We start from the raw sequence: 22613 nt of genomic DNA on the forward strand, positions 1-22613 counted from the left end.
TACAGTTGATAAGGTTTAGTACAACATCGATAACACTGCAGTTAATAAGGTTTAGTACAACATCGATAACCCACAGTTGATAAGGTTTAGTACAACATCGATAACACTATAGTTGATAGGGTTTAGGACAACATCGATAACACCCCAGTTTATAAGGTTTAGTACAACATCTATAACACTATAGTTGATAAGGTTTAGTACAACTTCAATAAGACTATAGTTGATGAGGTTTAGTACATCATCTATAACACTACAGTTGATAAGGTTTAGTGCAACATCAATAACATCACAGTTGATAAGGTTTAGTACAATATCGATAACACTACAGTTGATAAGGTTTAGTACAACATCGATAACACTATAGTTGTTGGGTTTAGGACAACATCGATAACACCCCAGTTTATAAGGTTTAGTACAACATCGATAACACTGAAGTTGATAAGGTTTAGTACAACATCGATAACACTACAGTTGATAAGGTTTAATACAACATCGAGAACACTATAGTTGATAAGGTTTAGTACAACTTCGATAAGACTATAGTTGATGAGGTTTAGTACATCATCTATAACACTACAGTTGATAAGGTTTAGTGCAACATCAATAACATCACAGTTGATAAGGTTTAGTACAACATCGAGAACACTACAGTTGTTGGGTTTAGGACAACATCGATAACACCCCAGTTTATGAGGTTTAGTACAACATCGATAACACTGAAGTTGATAAGGTTTAGTACAACATCGATAACACTGAAGTTGATAAGGTTTAGTACAACATCGATAACACTATAGATGATAAGGTTTAATACAACATCGAGAACACTACAGTTGATAAGGTTTAGTACAACATCGATAACACTGAAGTTGATAAGGTTTAGTACAACATCGATAACACTGAAGTTGATAAGGTTTAGTACAACATCGATAACACTATAGATGATAAGGTTTAATACAACATCGAGAACACTACAGTTGATAAGGTTTAGTACAACATCGATAACACTATAGTTGATAAGGTTTAGTACAACATCGAGAACACTAGAGTTGATAAGGTTTAGTACAACATCGATAACACTATAGTTGATAAGGTTTAGTACAACATCGAGAACACTATAGTTGATAAGGTTTGGTACAACATCGATAACACTACAGTTGATAAGGTTTAGTACAACATCGATAACACTATAGTTGATAAGGTTTAGTACAACATCGATAACACTATAGTTGATAAGGTTTAGTACAACATCGAGAACATTACAGTTGATAAGGTTTAGTACAACATCGATAACACTATAATTGATAAGGTTTAGTACAACATCGATAACACTATAGTTGATAAGGTTTAGTGCAACATCAATAACATCACAGTTGATAAGGTTTAGTACAATATCGATAACACTACAGTTGATAAGGTTTAGTACAACATCGATAACACTATAGTTGTTGGGTTTAGGACAACATCGATAACACCCCAGTTTATAAGGTTTAGTACAACATCGATAACACTGAAGTCGATAAGGTTTAGTACAACATCGATAATACTATAGATGATAAGGTTTAGTACAACATCGAGAACACTACAGTTGATAAGGTTTAGTACAACATTGATAATACTATAGTTAATAAGGTTTAGTACAACATCGATAACACTACAGTTGATAAGGTTTAGTAGAATATCGATAACACTATAGTTGATAAGGTTTAGTAGAATATCGATAACACTATAGTTGATAAGGTTTAGTGCAACATCGATAACACTACAGTTGATAAGGTTTAGTACAACATCGATAACACTACAGTTGATAAGGTTTAGTACCACATCGATAACACTACAGTTGATAAGGTTTAGTACAACATCGATAACACTACAGTTGATAAGGTTTAGTACAACATCTATAACACTATAGTTGATAGGGTTTAGGACAACATCGATAACACCCCAGTTTATAAGGTTTAGTACAACATCGATAACACTATAGTTGATAAGGTTTAGTACAACTTCGATAACACTATAGTTGTTGGGTTTAGGACAACATCGATAACACCCCAGTTTATAAGGTTTAGTACAACATCGATAACACTACAGTTGATGAGGTTTAGTACATCATCTATAACACTACAGTTGATAAGATTTAGTGCAACATCAATAACATCACAGTTGATAAGGTTTAGTACAATATCGATAACACTACAGTTGATAAGGTTTAGTACAACATCGATAACACTATAGTTGTTGGGTTTAGGACAACATCGATAACACCCCAGTTTATAAGGTTTAGTACAACATCGATAACACTGAAGTTGATAAGGTTTAGTACAACATCGATAACACTATAGATGATAAGGTTTAGTACATCGAGAACACTACAGTTGATAAGGTTTAGTACAACATCGATAACACTATAGTTGATAAGGTTTAGTACAACATCGAGAACACTAGAGTTGATAAGGATTAGTACCACATCGATAACACTATAGTTGATAAGGTTTAGTACAACATCGAGAACACTAGAGTTGATAAGGTTTAGTACAACATCGATAACACTATAGTTATTGGGTTTAGGACAACATCGATAACACCCCAGTTTATAAGGTTTAGTACAACATCGATAACACTGAAGTTGATAAGGTTTAGTACAACATCGATAACACTATAGTTGATAGGGTTTAGGACAACATCGATAACACCCCAGTTTATAAGGTTTAGTACAACATCGATAACACTATAGTTGATAAGGTTTAGTACAACTTCAATAAGACTATAGTTGATGAGGTTTAGTACATCATCTATAACACTACAGTTGATAAGGTTTAGTACAACATCGATAACACTACAGTTGATAAGGTTTAATACAACATCGAGAACACTATAGTTGATAAGGTTTAGTACAACTTCGATAAGACTATAGTTGATGAGGTTTAGTACATCATCTATAACACTACAGTTGATAAGGTTTAGTGCAACATCAATAACATCACAGTTGATAAGGTTTAGTACAACATCGAGAACACTATAGTTGTTGGGTTTAGGACAACATCGATAACACCCCAGTTTATATGGTTTAGTACAACATCGATAACACTGAAGTTGATAAGGTTTAGTACAACATCGATAACACTGAAGTTGATAAGGTTTAGTACAACATCGATAACACTATAGATGATAAGGTTTAATACAACATCGAGAACACTACAGTTGATAAGGTTTAGTACAACATCGATAACACTATAGTTGATAAGGTTTAGTACAACATCGAGAACACTATAGATGATAAGGTTTAATACAACATCGAGAACACTACAGTTGATAAGGTTTAGTACAACATCGATAACACTATAGTTGATAAGGTTTAGTACAACATCGAGAACACTAGAGTTGATAAGGTTTAGTACAACATCGATAACACTATAGTTGATAAGGTTTAGTACAACATCGAGAACACTACAGTTGATAAGGTTTAGTACAACATCGATAACACTATAGTTGATAAGGTTTAGTACAACATCGAGAACACTATAGTTGATAAGGTTTAGTACAACATCGATAACACTACAGTTGATAAGGTTTAGTACAACATCGATAACACTATAGTTGATAAGGTTTAGTACAACATCGATAACACTACAGTTGATAAGGTTTAGTACAACATCGATAACACTGCAGTTAATAAGGTTTAGTACAACATCGATAACTCCACAGTTGATAAGGTTTAGTACAACATCGATAACACTATAGTTGATAGGGTTTAGGACAACATCGATAACACCCCAGTTTATAAGGTTTAGTACAACATCGATAACACTATAGTTGATAAGGTTTAGTACAACTTCAATAAGACTATAGTTGATGAGGTTTAGTACATCATCTATAACACTACAGTTGATAAGGTTTAGTGCAACATCAATAACATCACAGTTGATAAGGTTTAGTACAATATCGATAACACTACAGTTGATAAGGTTTAGTACAACATCGATAACACTATAGTTGTTGGGTTTAGGACAACATCGATAACACCCCAGTTTATAAGGTTTAGTACAACATCGATAACACTGAAGTTGATAAGGTTTAGTACAACATCGATAACACTACAGTTGATAAGGTTTAATACAACATCGAGAACACTGAAGTTGATAAGGTTTAGTACAACATCGATAACACTATAGATGATAAGGTTTAATACAACATCGAGAACACTACAGTTGATAAGGTTTAGTACAACATCGATAACACTACAGTTGATAAGGTTTAGTACAACATCGATAACACTATAGTTGATAAGGTTTAGTACAACATCGATAACACTATAGTTGATAAGGTTTAGTACAACATCGAGAACACTACAGTTGATAAGGTTTAGTACAACATCGATAACACTATAATTGATAAGGTTTAGTACAACATCGATAACACTATAGTTGATAAGGTTTAGTGCAACATCAATAACATCACAGTTGATAAGGTTTAGTACAATATCGATAACACTACAGTTGATAAGGTTTAGTACAACATCGATAACACTATAGTTGTTGGGTTTAGGACAACATCGATAACACCCCAGTTTATAAGGTTTAGTACCACATCGATAACACTACAGTTGATAGGGTTTAGGACAACATCGATAACACCCCAGTTTATAAGGTTTAGTACAACATCGATAACACTGAAGTCGATAAGGTTTAGTACAACATCGATAATACTATAGATGATAAGGTTTAGTACAACATCGAGAACACTACAGTTGATAAGGTTTAGTACAACATTGATAATACTATAGTTAATAAGGTTTAGTACAACATCGATAACACTACAGTTGATAAGGTTTAGTAGAATATCGATAACACTATAGTTGATAAGGTTTAGTAGAATATCGATAACACTATAGTTGATAAGGTTTAGTGCAACATCGATAACACTACAGTTGATAAGGTTTAGTACAACATCGATAACACTACAGTTGATAAGGTTTAGTACCACATCGATAACACTACAGTTGATAGGGTTTAGGACAACATCGATAACACCCCAGTTTATAAGGTTTAGTACAACATCGATAACACAATAGTTGATAAGGTTTAGTACAACTTCGATAAGACTATAGTTGATGAGGTTTAGTACATCATCTATAACACTACAGTTGATAAGATTTAGTGCAACATCAATAACATCACAGTTGATAAGGTTTAGTACAATATCGATAACACTACAGTTGATAAGGTTTAGTACAACATCGATAACACTATAGTTGTTGGGTTTAGGACAACATCGATAACACCCCAGTTTATAAGGTTTAGTACAACATCGATAACACTGAAGTTGATAAGGTTTAGTACAACATCGATAACACTATAGATGATAAGGTTTAGTACATCGAGAACACTACAGTTGATAAGGTTTAGTACAACATCGATAACACTATAGTTGATAAGGTTTAGTACAACATCGAGAACACTAGAGTTGATAAGGTTTAGTACCACATCGATAACACTATAGTTGATAAGGTTTAGTACAACATCGAGAACACTAGAGTTGATAAGGTTTAGTACAACATCGATAACACTATAGTTGATAAGGTTTAGTACAACATCGATAACACTACAGTTGATAAGGTTTAGTACAACATCGATAACACTATAGTTGATAAGGTTTAGTGCAACATCAATAACATCACAGTTGATAAGGTTTAGTACAATATCGATAACACTACAGTTGATAAGGTTTAGTACAACATCGATAACACTATAGTTGTTGGGTTTAGGACAACATCGATAACACCCCAGTTTATAAGGTTTAGTACAACATCGATAACACTGAAGTCGATAAGGTTTAGTACAACATCGATAATACTATAGATGATAAGGTTTAGTACAACATCGAGAACACTACAGTTGATAAGGTTTAGTACAACATTGATAATACTATAGTTAATAAGGTTTAGTACAACATCGATAACACTACAGTTGATAAGGTTTAGTAGAATATCGATAACACTATAGTTGATAAGGTTTAGTGCAACATCGATAACACTACAGTTGATAAGGTTTAGTACAACATCGATAACACTACAGTTGATAAGGTTTAGTACCACATCGATAACACTACAGTTGATAGGGTTTAGGACAACATCGATAACACCCCAGTTTATAAGGTTTAGTACAACATCGATAACACTATAGTTGATAAGGTTTAGTACAACTTCGATAAGACTATAGTTGATGAGGTTTAGTACATCATCTATAACACTACAGTTGATAAGATTTAGTGCAACATCAATAACATCACAGTTGATAAGGTTTAGTACAATATCGATAACACTACAGTTGATAAGGTTTAGTACAACATCGATAACACTATAGTTGTTGGGTTTAGGACAACATCGATAACACCCCAGTTTATAAGGTTTAGTACAACATCGATAACACTGAAGTTGATAAGGTTTAGTACAACATCGATAACACTATAGATGATAAGGTTTAGTACATCGAGAACACTACAGTTGATAAGGTTTAGTACAACATCGATAACACTATAGTTGATAAGGTTTAGTACAACATCGAGAACACTAGAGTTGATAAGGTTTAGTACCACATCGATAACACTATAGTTGATAAGGTTTAGTACAACATCGAGAACACTAGAGTTGATAAGGTTTAGTACAACATCGATAACACTATAGTTGATAAGGTTTTGTACATCATCGATAACACTACAGTTGATAAGGTTTAGTACAACATCGATAACACTATAGTTGATAAGGTTTAGTACAACATCGATAACACCACAGCTGATAGGGTTTAGTACAACATTAGTAACTATAGTGTTATCACTGTTGATAAGTGGTGTCCACAGAGTACGGTGTTTGTTGCCTGTTATTTTGGTTACTATTTACCGGTGGTCCAATGTCTTGTGCTTAGATAGCAAAGACTTATTTGTACGGCCAGGCATGACCAGGTAAGTGGGGCGCTCGGCTCGTAATCTAAGGGTCAGGAGTTCAAATCCCCGTTACACCGTACATGCTCGCTGTTTCAGCCGTGGGACGTTATAATTCACGGTCAATCCCACTATTAGTTGGTAAAAGAGTAGCCCAAGACTTGGCGGTGGGCGGTGATTACTAGCTGCTTTCCCTGTTGTCTCACACTGCTAAATTAGGGACAGCTAGCGCAGATAACCTTATGTAACTTTGCGCGAAATTAAAAACAGACAGACTTTGATATTTCTCCGTTTAGTATTTTCTTCTCCGTCTATTATTTTTACTTGTTTTATATTCATTACGTCTTCATTTTTTTGAACACAAGAAGCCTGTAGCTGGTGTTTGTAGCGCAGATGTTAACGTCTCTTTGTTAATCTTGTCGTGAATGTCTGTTGTATTTCTTCAATGTATTGTTTAGTAAAGTCACACAGAGAGCTGTATAGACTGTTCTTTGTGAAAAGATTGGGAAACGGGGATTTTGCTTTTAAAAGATTGTCACGTGATGTAGAAGGATTTATGATTTATTTGTTTGTTTGTTTTGGAATTTCGCACAAAGCTATACGAGGGCTATCTGTGCTAGCCGTCCCTAATTTACCAGTGTAAGACTAGAGGGAAGGCAGCTAGTCATCACCACCCACCGCCAACTCTTGAGCTACTCTTTTACCAACGAATAGTGGGATTGATCGTCACATTATAACGCCCCCATGGCTGAAAGGGCGAGCATGTTTGGCACTACCGGGATGCTAACCCGCGACCCTCAGATTACGAGTCGCACGTCTTAACACGCTTGGCCATGCCGGGCCGAGGATTTATGAAGATGACAGTGCTGTTAAGTTTATTCATCATCCTTTGAAGTTCTTTCCGTAGGCTTAAGATAAATAAAAATGTGTTGTTTTCTTGTTTCCGATGTATTGGTAGTCGAGATACTGACCGCATGATATCCGGTGTATAGTTGTTATTGTTTTTTCTAAAGATTTCCTTAAGATGTTTTCATCTATATAAAAACAAGAAAGGGGAACATAATCGTAACTCTAAATTTTAATTGTTTAAGGGCACCCAATTTTGTCAGCTATTATAACACATGGATGAACATTTATATATTTACATGACTGACTTCTGACAATGAACGGCAGCGGTTAACCTTTTTAAACTCGTGTGCTTGTCAATAAGAACTCCGACGAATAAAAGTGTTACTCGTTTCGTTTGTTTTGAATTTCGCACAAAGCTACTCGAGGGCTATCTATGCTAGCCGTCCCTAATTTAGCAGAGTAAGACAAGTGGGAAGGCAACTAGTCATCACCACCCACCGCCAACTCTTGGTCTACTCTTTTACCAACGAATAGTGGGATTGACCGTCACATTATAATATCCCACGGCTGAAAGGCCCACATGTTTAGTGTGATAGGGATTCGAAATCGTGATCCTCAGATTACGAGTCAGGTGCCTTAACCATTTGGCCATGCCGGGCCAGAAGTGTTATTGATTTAAAGCCCCATGGAAAATTAGTTCATGTGGTTCACTTGGCTGGTCAGATTGGTGTGGAAAGTGTTAGGTTATTTTCCTGTTTCAATCCATAAAACAATCAACTCCACGTATCTTACATAAAAGGTTGACGATAATACGTTAAGTGTTTAAAGTGTTACTACAAGTAAAACGCTTATATGGGTGATAAACCTATCAGCGTAACCTTTAACATTGACCTTTCCATTGGAAGTGACGTGTCGACATTCAACCATTTATGTATTAATTTCTTGTATCTTTAGTAGACATATTGGTAAAAAGTATTGTACAACTGTGGATATTATTATGTGGCCAGTGAATTCTTGTGAGTTTTTAATAAACATTTTCATTTTTCAGTCGCGAAACTTTATTAGAATAAACTACGTGTAAGTTGTTAAGTAGTTTTGATGGTAACATATATTAACACACATTACTGTACTACATCTATCCTGCTTGTTGGTGATGTTTTGTATAGATATCTTGATCTACTGAGAAACTCCAAGACTCACTAGACGACCTAAACGTACAGAGATTGTGATTTAATTTACAAATAGTTTATTAATTTGTTCCAATGATCTTTACCTATAATGGTGACGTCATATCGACATTCGGTAAAGGTTCTTAACTCCGGATCAGTGCTTCTACACGTGTTGATGTACTCTCCAGGTTCCAGCTCACCCTTCAGGGTACACTCCACATCCAGATCTCTCCCGTCTCCTGCTACAAACCCTGGTGTATTTATCGGAATCGTCCCACTGTCTGCCACCAGGGTTTCGTTTGTGCAGTTTATGGGTTTGGGTAGAGCAGCCTCTGAAAGGACATGATGATTCATGTTCTGAAATGTTTCGCGCTGTTGACATCCATAAATGACATTCACTTGACTAAATAAATATCGTTCTGAGAGATTCTTACATGTTTTTAACCTCACCTTTACAGCTTGGGACTTCAGTTGTATTCCATCGACCATCAGACAAGCACTGGCTGATGGACGTTGGTAACTGGCTTGTTGGGATAACATAACCATCTTGACAACTGTACATGCACATTGTTCCTACAGGATATTTTTTATTACCATAAGAGCACTGAGTATAACCGTGCAGTATGTCTGGGGGAGGAAGACATTCTGTTCCTGAGAAAGCAAAATATAAAAATATTAGCAAACAAATTTACATGTTAAAACTGAACTAATTCTTTGGTAATTTAAATATTTATCTTTTGAAGAACTTTAATACATTATTTAACAGATTATTTTAGTTTGGAATAACAGAAAAATAAAGCCTCCAAAACTATCTTAATATTTTATCACTTGTCATATTTTACACCACATTACCCAGCAGGCCTGGCATGGCCTAGCGCGTTAACGCGTGCGCTTCGTCATCTGAGGGTCGCGGGTTCGCGCCCGAGTCGCGCCAAACATGCTCGCCCTCCCAGCCGTGGGGGCGTTATAATGTGACGGTCAATCCCACTTTTCGTTGGTAAAAGAGTAGCCCAAAAGTTGGCGGTGGGTGGTGATGACTAGCTGCCTTCCCTCTTCTCTTACGCTGCTAAATTAGGGACGGCTAGCACAGATAGCCCTCGAGTAGCTTTGTGCGAAATTCCAAAACAAACAAACTAACCAGTATCCAAATAACTACAGGAAGTAGCAAGGTAGAGAAACTATAATAGAAAGTAATACTACCATTTCATGGTGAACACAGGAAACTGTTAATATATTAATACAAGAAGGAACAATGTGGAGAAACAACAATAGAAAGTAATGCTACGATTTTCTGGTGAACACGTGAAACTGTTAATATATTAATACGAGAAGGAACAATGTGGAGAAATAACAATAGAAAGTAACATTACCATTTTCTGGTGAACACGTGAAACTGTTAATATATTAATACAAGAAGGAACAATGTGGAGAAACAACAATAGAAAGTAATACTACTATTTTCTGGTGAACACGTGAAACTGTTAATATATTAATACAAAAAGGAACAATGTGGAGAAACAAGAATAGAAAGTAATACTAACATTTTCTGGTGAACACGTGAAACTGTTAATATATTAATAGAAGAAGGAACAATGTGGAGAAATAACAATAGAAAGTAACATTACCATTTTCTGGTGAACACCTGAAACTGTTAATATATTAATACAAGAAGGAACAATGTGGAGAAATAACAATAGAAAGTAACATTACCATTTTCTGGTGAACACGTGAAACTGTTAATATATTAATACAAGAAGGAACAATGTGGAGAAACAAGAATAGAAAGTAATACTACCATTTTCTGGTGAACACGTGAAACTGTTCATATATTAATACAAGAAGGAACAATGTGGAGAAATAACAATAGAAAGTAACATTACCATTTTCTGGTGAACACCTGAAACTGTTAATATATTAATACAAGAAGGAACAATGTGGAGAAATAACAATAGAAAGTAACATTACCATTTTCTGGTGAACACGTGAAACTGTTAATATATTAATACAAGAAGGAACAATGTGGAGAAACAAGAATAGAAAGTAATACTACCATTTTCTGGTGAACACGTGAAACTGTTAATATATTAATACAAGAAGGAACAATGTGGAGAAACAACAATAGAAAGTAATACTACCATTTTCTGGTGAACACAGGAAACTGTTAATATATTAATACAAGAAGGAACAATGTGGAGAAATAACAATAGAAAGTAATACTACCATTTTCTGATGAACACAGGAAACTGTTAATATATTAATACAAAAAGGAACAATGTGGAGAAATAACAATAGAAAGTAATACTACCATTTTCTGGTGGACACGTGAAACTGTTAATATATTAATACAAAAAGATACAATGTGGAGAAATAACAATAGAAAGTAACATTACCATTTTCTGGTGAACACGTGAAACTGTTAATATATTAATACAAGAAGGAACAATGTGGAGAAATAACAATAGAAAGTAACATTACCATTTTCTGGTGAACACGTGAAACTGTTAATATATTAATACAAGAAGGAACAATGTGGAGAAACAACAATAGAAAGTAATACTACCATTTTCTGGTGAACACGTGAAACTGTTAATATATTAATACAAAAAGGAACAATGTGGAGAAATAACAATAGAAAGTAATACTACCATTTTCTGGTGAACACATGAAACTGTTAATATATTAATACAAGAAGGAACAATGTAGAGAAACAACAATAGAAAGTAATATTACCATTTTCTGGTGAACACGTGAAACTGTTAATATATTAATACAAGAAGGAACAATGTGGAGAAATAACAATAGAAAGTAATACTACCATTTTCTGGTGGACACGTGAAACCGTTAATATATTAATACAAAAAGGAACAATGTGGAGAAATAACAATAGAAAGTAACATTACCATTTTCTGGTGAACACGTGAAACTGTTAATATATTAATACAAGAAGGAACAATGTGGAGAAATAACAATAGAAAGTAACATTACCATTTTCTGGTGAACACGTGAAACTGTTAATATATTAATACAAGAAGGAACATTGTGGAGAAATAACAATAGAAAGTAACATTACCATTTTCTGGTGAACACGTGAAACTGTTAATATATTAATACAAGAAGGAACAATGTGGAGAAACAAGAATAGAAAGTAATACTACCATTTTCTGGTGAACACGTGAAACTGTTAATATATTAATACAAGAAGGAACAATGTGGAGAAATAACAATAGAAAGTAACATTACCATTTTCTGGTGAACACGTGAAACTGTTAATATATTAATACAAGAAGGAACATTGTGGAGAAATAACAATAGAAAGTAACATTACCATTTTCTGGTGAACACGTGAAACTGTTAATATATTAATACAAGAAGGAACAATGTGGAGAAACAACAATAGAAAGTAATACTACCATTTTCTGGTGAACACGTGAAACTGTTCATATATTAATACAAAAAGGAACAATGTGGAGAAACAACAATAGAAAGTAATACTACCATTTTCTGGTGAACACGTGAAACTGTTCATATATTAATACAAGAAGGAACAATGTGGGAAATAACAATAGAAAGTAATACTATCATTTTCTGGTGAACACGTGAAACTGTTCATATATTAATACAAAAAGGAACAATGTGGGAAATAACAATAGAAAGTAACATTACCATTTTCTGGTGAACACGTGAAACTGTTAATATATTAATACAAGAAGGAACAATGTGGGAAATAACAATAGAAAGTAATACTATCATTTTCTGGTGAACACGTGAAACTATTAATATATTAATACAAGAAGGAACAATGTGGAGAAATAACAATAGAAAGTAACATTACCATTTTCTGGTGAACACGTGAAACTGTTAATATATTAATACAAGAAGGAACATTGTGGAGAAATAACAATAGAAAGTAACATTACCATTTTCTGGTGAACACGTGAAACTGTTAATATATTAATACAAGAAGGAACAATGTGGAGAAACAAGAATAGAAAGTAATACTACCATTTTCTGGTGAACACGTGAAACTGTTAATATATTAATACAAGAAGGAACAATGTGGAGAAATAACAATAGAAAGTAACATTACCATTTTCTGGTGAACACGTGAAACTGTTAATATATTAATACAAGAAGGAACAATGTGGAGAAATAACAATAGAAAGTAACATTACCATTTTCTGGTGAACACGTGAAACTGTTAATATATTAATACAAGAAGGAACATTCTGGAGAAATAACAATAGAAAGTAACATTACCATTTTCTGGTGAACACGTGAAACTGTTAATATATTAATACAAGAAGGAACAATGTGGAGAAACAACAATAGAAAGTAATACTACCATTTTCTGGTGAACACGTGAAACTGTTCATATATTAATACAAAAAGGAACAATGTGGAGAAACAACAATAGAAAGTAATACTACCATTTTCTGGTGAACACGTGAAACTGTTCATATATTAATACAAGAAGGAACAATGTGGGAAATAACAATAGAAAGTAATACTATCATTTTCTGGTGAACACGTGAAACTGTTCATATATTAATACAAGAAGGAACAATGTGGGAAATAACAATAGAAAGTAACATTACCATTTTCTGGTGAACACGTGAAACTGTTAATATATTAATACAAGAAGGAACAATGTGGGAAATAACAATAGAAAGTAATACTATCATTTTCTGGTGAACACGTGAAACTGTTAATATATTAATACAAGAAGGAACAATGTGGAGAAATAACAATAGAAAGTAATACTATCATTTTCTGGTGAACACGTTAAACTGTTAATATATTAATACAAGAAGGAACAATATGGAGAAACAACAATAGAAAGTAATACTACCATTTTCTGGTGAACACGTGAAACTGTTAATATATTAATACAAGAAGGAACAATGTGGAGAAATAACAATAGAAAGTAGCATCACCATTTTCTGGTGAACACGTGAAACTGTTAATATATTAATACAAGAAGGAACAATGTGGAGAAATAACAATAGAAAGTAACATTACCATTTTCTGGTGAACACGTGAAACTGTTAATATATTAATACAAGAAGGAACAATGTGGAGAAACAAGAATAGAAAGTAATACTACCATTTTCTGGTGAACACGTGAAACTGTTAATATATTAATACAAGAAGGAACAATGTGGAGAAATAACAATAGAAAGTAACATTACAATTTTCTGGTGAACATGTGAAACTGTTAATATATTAATACAAGAAGTAACATTGTGGAGAAATAACAATAGAAAGTAACATTACCATTTTCTGGTGAACACGTGAAACTGTTAATATATTAATACAAGAGGGAACAATGTGGAGAAACAACAATAGAAAGTAATACTACCATTTTCTGGTGAACACGTGAAACTGTTCATATATTAATACAAAAAGGAACAATGTGGAGAAACAACAATAGAAAGTAATACTACCATTTTCTGGTGAACACGTGAAACTGTTCATATATTAATACAAGAAGGAACAATGTGGGAAATAACAATAGAAAGTAATACTATCATTTTCTGGTGAACACGTGAAACTGTTCATATATTAATACAAGAAGGAACAATATGGAGAAACAACAATAGAAAGTAATACTACCATTTTCTGGTGAACACGTTAAACTGTTAATATATTAATACAAGAAGGAACAATGTGGAGAAACAACAATAGAAAGTAATACTACTATTTTCTGGTGAACACGTGAAACTGTTAATATATTAATACAAGAAGGAACAATGTGGAGAAATAACAATAGAAAGTAACATTACCATTTTCTGGTGAACACGTGAAACTGTTAATATATTAATACAAGAAGGAACAATGTGGAGAAACAACAATAGAAAGTAATACTACCATTTTCTGGTGAACACGTTAAACTGTTCATATATTAATACAAGAAGGAACAATGTGGGAAATAACAATAGAAAGTAATACTATCATTTTCTGGTGAACACGTGAAACTGTTAATATATTAATACAAGAAGGAACAATGTGGAGAAATAACAATAGAAAGTAACATTACCATTTTCTGGTGAACACGTGAAACTGTTAATATATTAATACAAGAAGGAACAATGTGGAGAAACAACAATAGAAAGTAATACTACCATTTTCTGGTGAACACGTTAAACTGTTAATATATTAATACAAGAAGGAACAATATGGAGAAACTATTGAAACGAGGAATACTACTTTCTGTAAACTTTGTCGTGTAAGAAGTTTTAAAATACAAGTTTTTATCTAAAACTGATAGCGGCCTAATTAGGGTAGATGACACTTATGGAAGCTTATGTGAATCATGCTTTATGTTCTCAACTATATGAAGATATTAAGAAAGAAAAACACTAAAAATATAAATATTTTATTATTATGTTTTAAGTTCATAAATATTGAAAATATTGTATAAAGGTTCACGTTTTCCTTCTCTCACATCTGTAAAGTCCTTAAATTCTGGATCTATCCAGTTGTTTGAGTCTTTTACATTCAAGGCTTAGTTAATACAATTCATTCAAGGCTTAGTTAATACAATTCTCTTTGCTTCATCGTTGACCTTAAGCACGCTTTTATCAGACTGAGTTTAGAGAAAATTCTCTCGTTAGAGGATACACAAACTGGAATGGACTACAACTAATATTCCTCTTGCATCCTTCACTTGGAAAATGTACGGCACATGCGCAGAATAAAATTATCTGTCTAAAAAAATCTTTATGATACATTACTTGCATATCTATCAACACAAGCTCATGTCAAGAACCTCAACGAATGTTTTTGGATAAAATTTATAAACATGCTAATTTCCTGCAACTTCTTTCTTAATCTGATCACAACATGAATTGACTACAGACAAACAGACATTACCTCCGAATTAACCTTTTCCAGTTTCAGCACGTTCGTCACCAGCAAGTTCTCAGAACTTCTCAGCTAATTTTAGTTTCAGACTTCCACTTTTGTGCCAGTGAATTTACTAAACGCCATTTAACTGTAGCTATCTAAGAACCCATAGAGATCTGTGAACCTGTCACCCTTTAGCCCCTCCCTGCACCTCTTGTCTCCACACACATACAGTCAAACTACTAGACAATAAATACACACGACTGGCTTTACAGATTTAGCTACAGGTCATAAAGACATTATTCGTTAAAGAATATTTAACTATTAAACAAAATCTCTCTAGCTTGAATGACAATTCAACTTCTCACGACTTATATAAATACTTTTACTAATTCTTTTATTGTGGGCCTATATTAAAGTTCACTCATCGAGTTGTACATTTACCTTAAGTTACAAGATGTTCAGTCTTTTGTTAAACATCGTAGTGTGACATGCTCATGACCTTTTGGTTGACCGTCTTGGTGTAACCACCTTATGACCTTTTTGTTGAGCATCATGGTGAAACCAGCTCGTGATCCTTTTATTGAACATCGTGGTATAATCAACTCATGACCCTTTTGTTGAACATCATAGTGTAACTTGCTCTTGGCCCTTTTATTGAACATCGTGGTATAACCAACCCATGACCCTTTTGTTGAACATCATAGTGTAACTTGCTCTTGGCCCTTTTATTGAACATTGTGGTATAACCAACTCATGACCCTTTTGTTGAACATCATAGTGTAACTTGCTCTTGGCCCTTTTATTGAACATTGTGGTATAACCAACTCATGACCCTTTTGTTGAACATCATAGTGTAACTTGCTCTTGGCCCTTTTATTGAACATTGTGGTATAACCAACTCATGACCCTTTTGCTGAACATCATAGTGTAACTTGCTCTTGGACCTTTTATTGAACATTGTGGTGAAACCAGTTCATGACCCTTTTGTTGAACACCATAGTGTAACTTGCTCCTGGCCCGTTTATTGAACATTGTGGTGAGACCAGTTCATGACCCTTTTGTTGAACATCGTAGCAAAACATGTTCATGACCATTGTAACTCTGAGTAAAGGTATCCAGTATCAAATCTTCCGTTCCTTAAGCTCTGTGATCACTTTGGTTATAGTTAGCCATCAATCGAACCAATACTAGGACTTTCCAGATTTAAAAATAAGTTACGTTTCGCTTACATTCTCATGTGATAGTTTTGCAAGCTGCTAAAGAGAATATAATTGATCATTATATTAATAAACTTCTACATTAATTTGTCGATTCCAACTTTTATGACACACCATAGTTTTCTTGTCTAATGTGGTTTATACTGTGATGTGCTAATGACCTTTGATTAACTTTTGTTTTTAATGTGGTGAGCCAAAGATCCTTGGTAATTTCTGATTTTCCTGTGTTAACTGCACCCAATAATGTGTTTCAACAATCCATTCTTTTCGGAAGTATTCTAGTGTCCTGTTCAACAAGGATGACAGTCCGCACGATGAAGAAATTGTAAATAATATGACCAGAGAAGTTCTACTCCAATCTTTTTGTAGAATAATAAACTTCTGAGTATTTACACAGACTGGAAGTGGCAGGATTATGTTGGCTGGATAAAGTCCTCCATCTAATGCAAAAGCGTTTCCAGATTGAAATCTGCATTTTCTCTTTTCAACAACGCCACGATAAACCTCATCGCAACTGTTTTCAAACGTTTTACTATGAGAAACTTTTACTTCAGTAATTTTTCCTGATACAACAAAACATTCACGTCTACGAACGTAAAACAAGTAAAAAGAGCAGACAGGGAAGAAAACACTAAACATAGAAAAATAAAAGAAGTCTGTTTGTTTTTAATTTTGCCCAAAGCTGCACCAGGTCTATCTGTGCTATCTTTCCCTAATTTGGCAATGTAAGACCAGAAGGGGAGCCAACTAGTCACCACCACCCACTGCTAATTCGTAGACTATTATTTTATTAAGTGACAGTGGGAGTGACTGTCATTTACTTACGCCCACACAGCTAAAAGAGCGAGCATACTTGGTAGGGCGGGGATTCTAGTCCTCGAGCTTCCTAACCACCTGGCTATGCCGAGCACACTGGAACATAAGAGCTTCATAATTTTACTCAGTGCTTATGTTGAGAAAAATAAGAAAAATTTTGATTCATAAATATCGCTCTAAGTAAATATTTGTAATAATACGCACACTAATAACCATGTGCACATTTAGCTAACTTCTCAAATTCTTACTTTTCACACTGATTGTGTAGCGACACTTTCCTTTGGTGTGTAGTTCCAAATCAGTAGCTTCACACGTGTTGATGTACTCTCCAGGCTCTAGCTCACCCTCCAGGGTACACTCCACATCCAGATCTCTCCCGTCTCCTGCTACAAACCTGGGTTTCTTCACTCGAGCAACTCCTTTTTCAGCCACCAGGGTTCGGTCGACACAGTCTACGGACTTTGGTTGGACAGTTTCTGTTTGATAACATATCATTATTATTAAAACCACCAACAACGTGTTTAGGAAACTTTTCGTTTTGGTTTGTTTTGAATTTCGCGCAAAGCTACACGAGGGCTATCTGCGCTAGTCGTTCCTATTTTAGCAGTGTAAGACTAGAGAGAAGGCAGCTAGTCATCACCACCCACCGCAAACTCTTGGGTTACTCTTTTACCAACGAATAGCGGAATTGACCGTTGCAGTATAACGCCCCCATGGCTGAAAGGGCGAGCGTGTTTAGTGTGACGGGGATTCGATTCCGCGACTCTCAGATTATAAGTCGAACACCTTAACCACCTGGCCATGCTGGGCCATTGAGAAAACGTATCAATCAAAACACTTAAAATGATTTTCAACATTTCTTAAGAATCGGACAAAAATATATGATGGGCTAACTGTGTTCTGCCTACTGCAGTTGTCCAAACCTGAACAGTCGCATTATAATCCTTCACACTTACCGATGACCACGTGAGGATAATTTTACGTTAAAAATAACAACAAAAAGAATACAGTTTTATAGAACATATATTTTCATAATAATATACCAACGTTTATCTTACATGTAATATAATGATAATAAAATACAACGATTTGAAAATAAATTCAGTTCACAATACCAAAATTATAAGAAAAAGTTGTATCTTGCCAAATTTTTCATGTGAAGCACTTAAACTTACGTGTATTAATTAATAACTATTTAGATTTGACCTTTTGACTCTGAAGTGAAATTAACTTTAACGTATTATAACACATACAGACAGACGTACACAGGGGGAATTATCAAACCTCGTGAATATTGGGTTGGGGTCAAATTATTATAGCATATTGGAAGATATTCTTTGATAAACAGTTACAGTCTGATATTTCGGTTGTGTTTAGTGTGTGTTTTCATATAGCAAAGCCACACCGAGCTAGCTGCTATAAATACCGAGGGGAATCAAACCCCTAATTTTAGCGTTGTAAATCCATATACTCACTGCTGTCCCAAAGGTTGTGTTTAGCTCAAGATTATAAGCACTGTGCCAGTAGCTGTGACATACTTTTATACTGTGCTGTTTTGGTTGTGTTTATTTTTATACTTTGGTATTTTTATTATTGATTCAAACAGTTACTGTCATAACAATAAGTACTTATGAAAAATAGTAAATAAAACAACAACTACAGATAATAATTATGTTAGCCCAAACATAAAATAAGACGAATATACATAATTGGTTATTTTTATTTTAAATAACTTTCCACTAGGAGTTAACCAATCATACATTGGAATTTATTTACAATAATTGGAACCAAATAATAAAAATAGTTAGAGGTCAAAACAGAACTACTTGATGGACATGAAGTTAGAGGTCAAAACAGAACTACTTGATGGACATGAAGTTGGTTGTTGGTTTTTTGCCAGAAAGAACATAAACTTTCTTCAGATAGATCTAACAAGTTCAGATGAAGATTAAATATCATTTGCAATACAAATGAATCGGAAAATACACACTTGATAAATTATTAAAATTCCATTGTCTTTAAATTTGCTGGTCACAGATACTCTATATGCGAGAATAATTATTAGTGTTAGAATTGTCTTGTGTAATAACCAGATTGGTCTGAATATACAGAAAACTGTACTACATACACTTGTATAATAAGTCCTTTGACTATAAAAGAAAGCGTAATGAATTTGATAAAGTGCTCCATGTGGAAACACCTTATCAGTCCATGTCGTAATATATGTTATTCTGACAAGTTGTTTGTGACTTTGAATTAAAAAAAAAACACACTGTTTTCTTTTCCAGAGTCACTTTTCGTTGTTTTTAATGATTTCAAGTATCCTATTTTTGTTGTGAATCATTTCCCACACGTTAAACTGTATATTATCAGTAGTTCAGTAAACACCACAGTTTAAAATTATTTTTGTTTATAATGTTAATTATAAAATTTAAAATACTACATTAAGACTTTTGTTACCTGGCTTATTCGTATGTGGAAAGCCTTTATAAATATCTCCAAACACAAATATACTGGACGTAGCTTTATCATACCGAAATCGATATTGGTGAATACTACAATAGAAACAAAACAACGTCACCTTCTTTATTTATTGGAAAACACGCGATAATTCACGGCTGTATTTATGAGATACAAAGTAAGACACTGACAAAGACTGGAAAATACGCAATATGTCACGATTGGATTTATTATATAGGCCCGGCATGGCCACATGGTTAAGGCGCTCGACTCGTCATCTGAGGGCCGCGGGTCCGAACATCCGTCTAACCAAACAGGGTCGCCTTTTTAGCCGTAGAGGCGTTATAATATTAATATAAATCTGTTTGTTGTTAAAAGAGTAGCCCAAAAGTTGGCAGTGGGTAGTGATGACTAGCTGCCTTCTCTCTCTACTCTTACACTAAATAAATTAGGGACGGCTAACGCCGATAGCCCTCGTGTAGCTTTGGGCGAAATTCAAAACAAACAAACAAATTATTCAGTGATGTCGAGAAACCCACTTGTTGAGAAATTTATATGCAAAAACGGCTCGTTTGGGTTGAGAAAATATTTTACACAGAAGAGCGAACAACGTTTCGATCTTCTTCGGTCATCGTCAGGTTCACAAAGAAAGAGGTAACTGACCGGAAGCTGACCACATGTTTGAAAGGGGTTGTGTAACTGTGTGTCGAAATGTAGAGGGCGGTATTAGATGTTTGAATATATAATTTTAACCCCTTTCAAACATGTGGTCAGCTTCCGGTCAGTTACCTCTTTCTTTGTGAACCTGACGATGACCAAAGAAGGTCGAAACGTTGTTCGCTCTTCTATGTAAAATATTTTCTCAACCCAAACGAGCCGTTTTTGCATATAAACAAATTATTCGATTGCAATTAAAACATAGGATAGTTGATATTCTGAATGGACTGACCATGCCATTTTCTTAAGTGTGGATCTTTAATTTAAAAACAAATTAGATTTCAACATAGAGACCAAAATGTTTTTTCTGCATCAGACACAAAAGAGAAACATTATATTACAAATTTAAACCAAAGCCAACTAAAATATTAATGGAACAAAAATAAAGTCACATTTATTTCTTGTCTTCATATGTTGGAACATTTTGCCAGTACAAAGATTTAGTCTTTCCAATATTACATAAAGACAACAGTGAACACGGTTCAAGCCTTGAAAAGACTTTTTACTTTTCCGTTTTAACAACTGATTTTACTTCTTGGTGTAAGTTCACACTAACTTACAGAGTAGATTAACATGTAAAGTCAACAAAGAAGTTTCTTAACAAAATAAGTAATAAGTGAAATAGATAAAAAAATAACAAAAGGTATTTTTTCCGTTTTAAAGAAATTTTTTATCAGCTTACTCTGACAATTTGGAACTTTCGTCGAGTTCCACTTGAAGTCATGACGACAGTATATGTGGGTGATATTTGATTGGCTGGTTGGAATGACGTAGCCTTCATAGCACAAGTATTTACAAACTGTTTCTTCAGAATAACTTTCTGGTTTTGGCCAACATTCGACAGTTCCATTTGACGGTAAAGAGGGAGGGCTGCATTCTTGGGCTAAAAAAAGGAAAAAACAGAAATTTGTATCAATCACTCACTTGGTAGTGACTAGAGCTGATACTGAATTATTAAAGTTGATATATGTGTGTGTATTATGTACAAATACAATATTTGTATTATAGATATACGTGCTAATACAATATGGCGCCAGTAAAACTGTAACGTTGTTTGTTTGTTATTAAGCACAAAGCTACACAAAGAGCTATCTGTGCTCTACCACCACGAGTATCGAAATCCTGTTTCTAGTGTTATAAGTCCAAAGACATACCATTGTGCCACTAGGCGAGAAAAACTGTAACAAAACAATCTACTATTGTACAATTTATACGCAAGTATAAATGGTATCATTTCAAAGTTAAAATATTTGGGTGCCAGGGTTTTATGTATCTGAGTGGGCTGAAGATTCTTTTACAGTAGGTTATGTTACTTCCTGGCGATAAATTCGAACAATAAATAGACGGAACACAATCCACTCATTTTAAAATAGCATATATTAAAAACCAGTCAAGCGTATGTACACAATTATTTTCACCATAGGAAATAATAGTTGTATCAGAAACTCTAAATAATTGTCTTTTATTGTCAACAGTTCACTCAGTTGGCACGATGAATTATTTTTCTCTACTCTCATCACGATAGTATCAGTGAATAATTCATTTAGGTTATCCCAGTTGTATATTGAATCTTAAATAACTGTCTCATTTTCGTTAGAGTTCA

General features: G+C 34.0%; 1 protein-coding gene across 1 annotated transcript in view; it reads right to left on the reverse strand.

The window, feature by feature from the left end:
• Positions 1–22613, reverse strand: part of LOC143224032 (sushi, von Willebrand factor type A, EGF and pentraxin domain-containing protein 1-like) — a 102828-nt gene that overhangs the window by 20420 nt on the left and 59795 nt on the right. Inside the window, exons 24-27 of the mRNA XM_076452529.1 lie at positions 21693–21893; positions 18082–18309; positions 9402–9602; positions 9056–9283 (exon numbers count right to left, since the gene is read on the reverse strand). Coding sequence (XP_076308644.1) covers positions 9056–9283; positions 9402–9602; positions 18082–18309; positions 21693–21893 — 858 coding nt within the window. The remainder of the gene's footprint in view (positions 1–9055; positions 9284–9401; positions 9603–18081; positions 18310–21692; positions 21894–22613) is intronic.

The sequence above is a fragment of the Tachypleus tridentatus genome, chromosome 1 (assembly GCF_004210375.1).
Source record: "Tachypleus tridentatus isolate NWPU-2018 chromosome 1, ASM421037v1, whole genome shotgun sequence".
Taxonomy (NCBI): domain Eukaryota; kingdom Metazoa; phylum Arthropoda; class Merostomata; order Xiphosura; family Limulidae; genus Tachypleus; species Tachypleus tridentatus.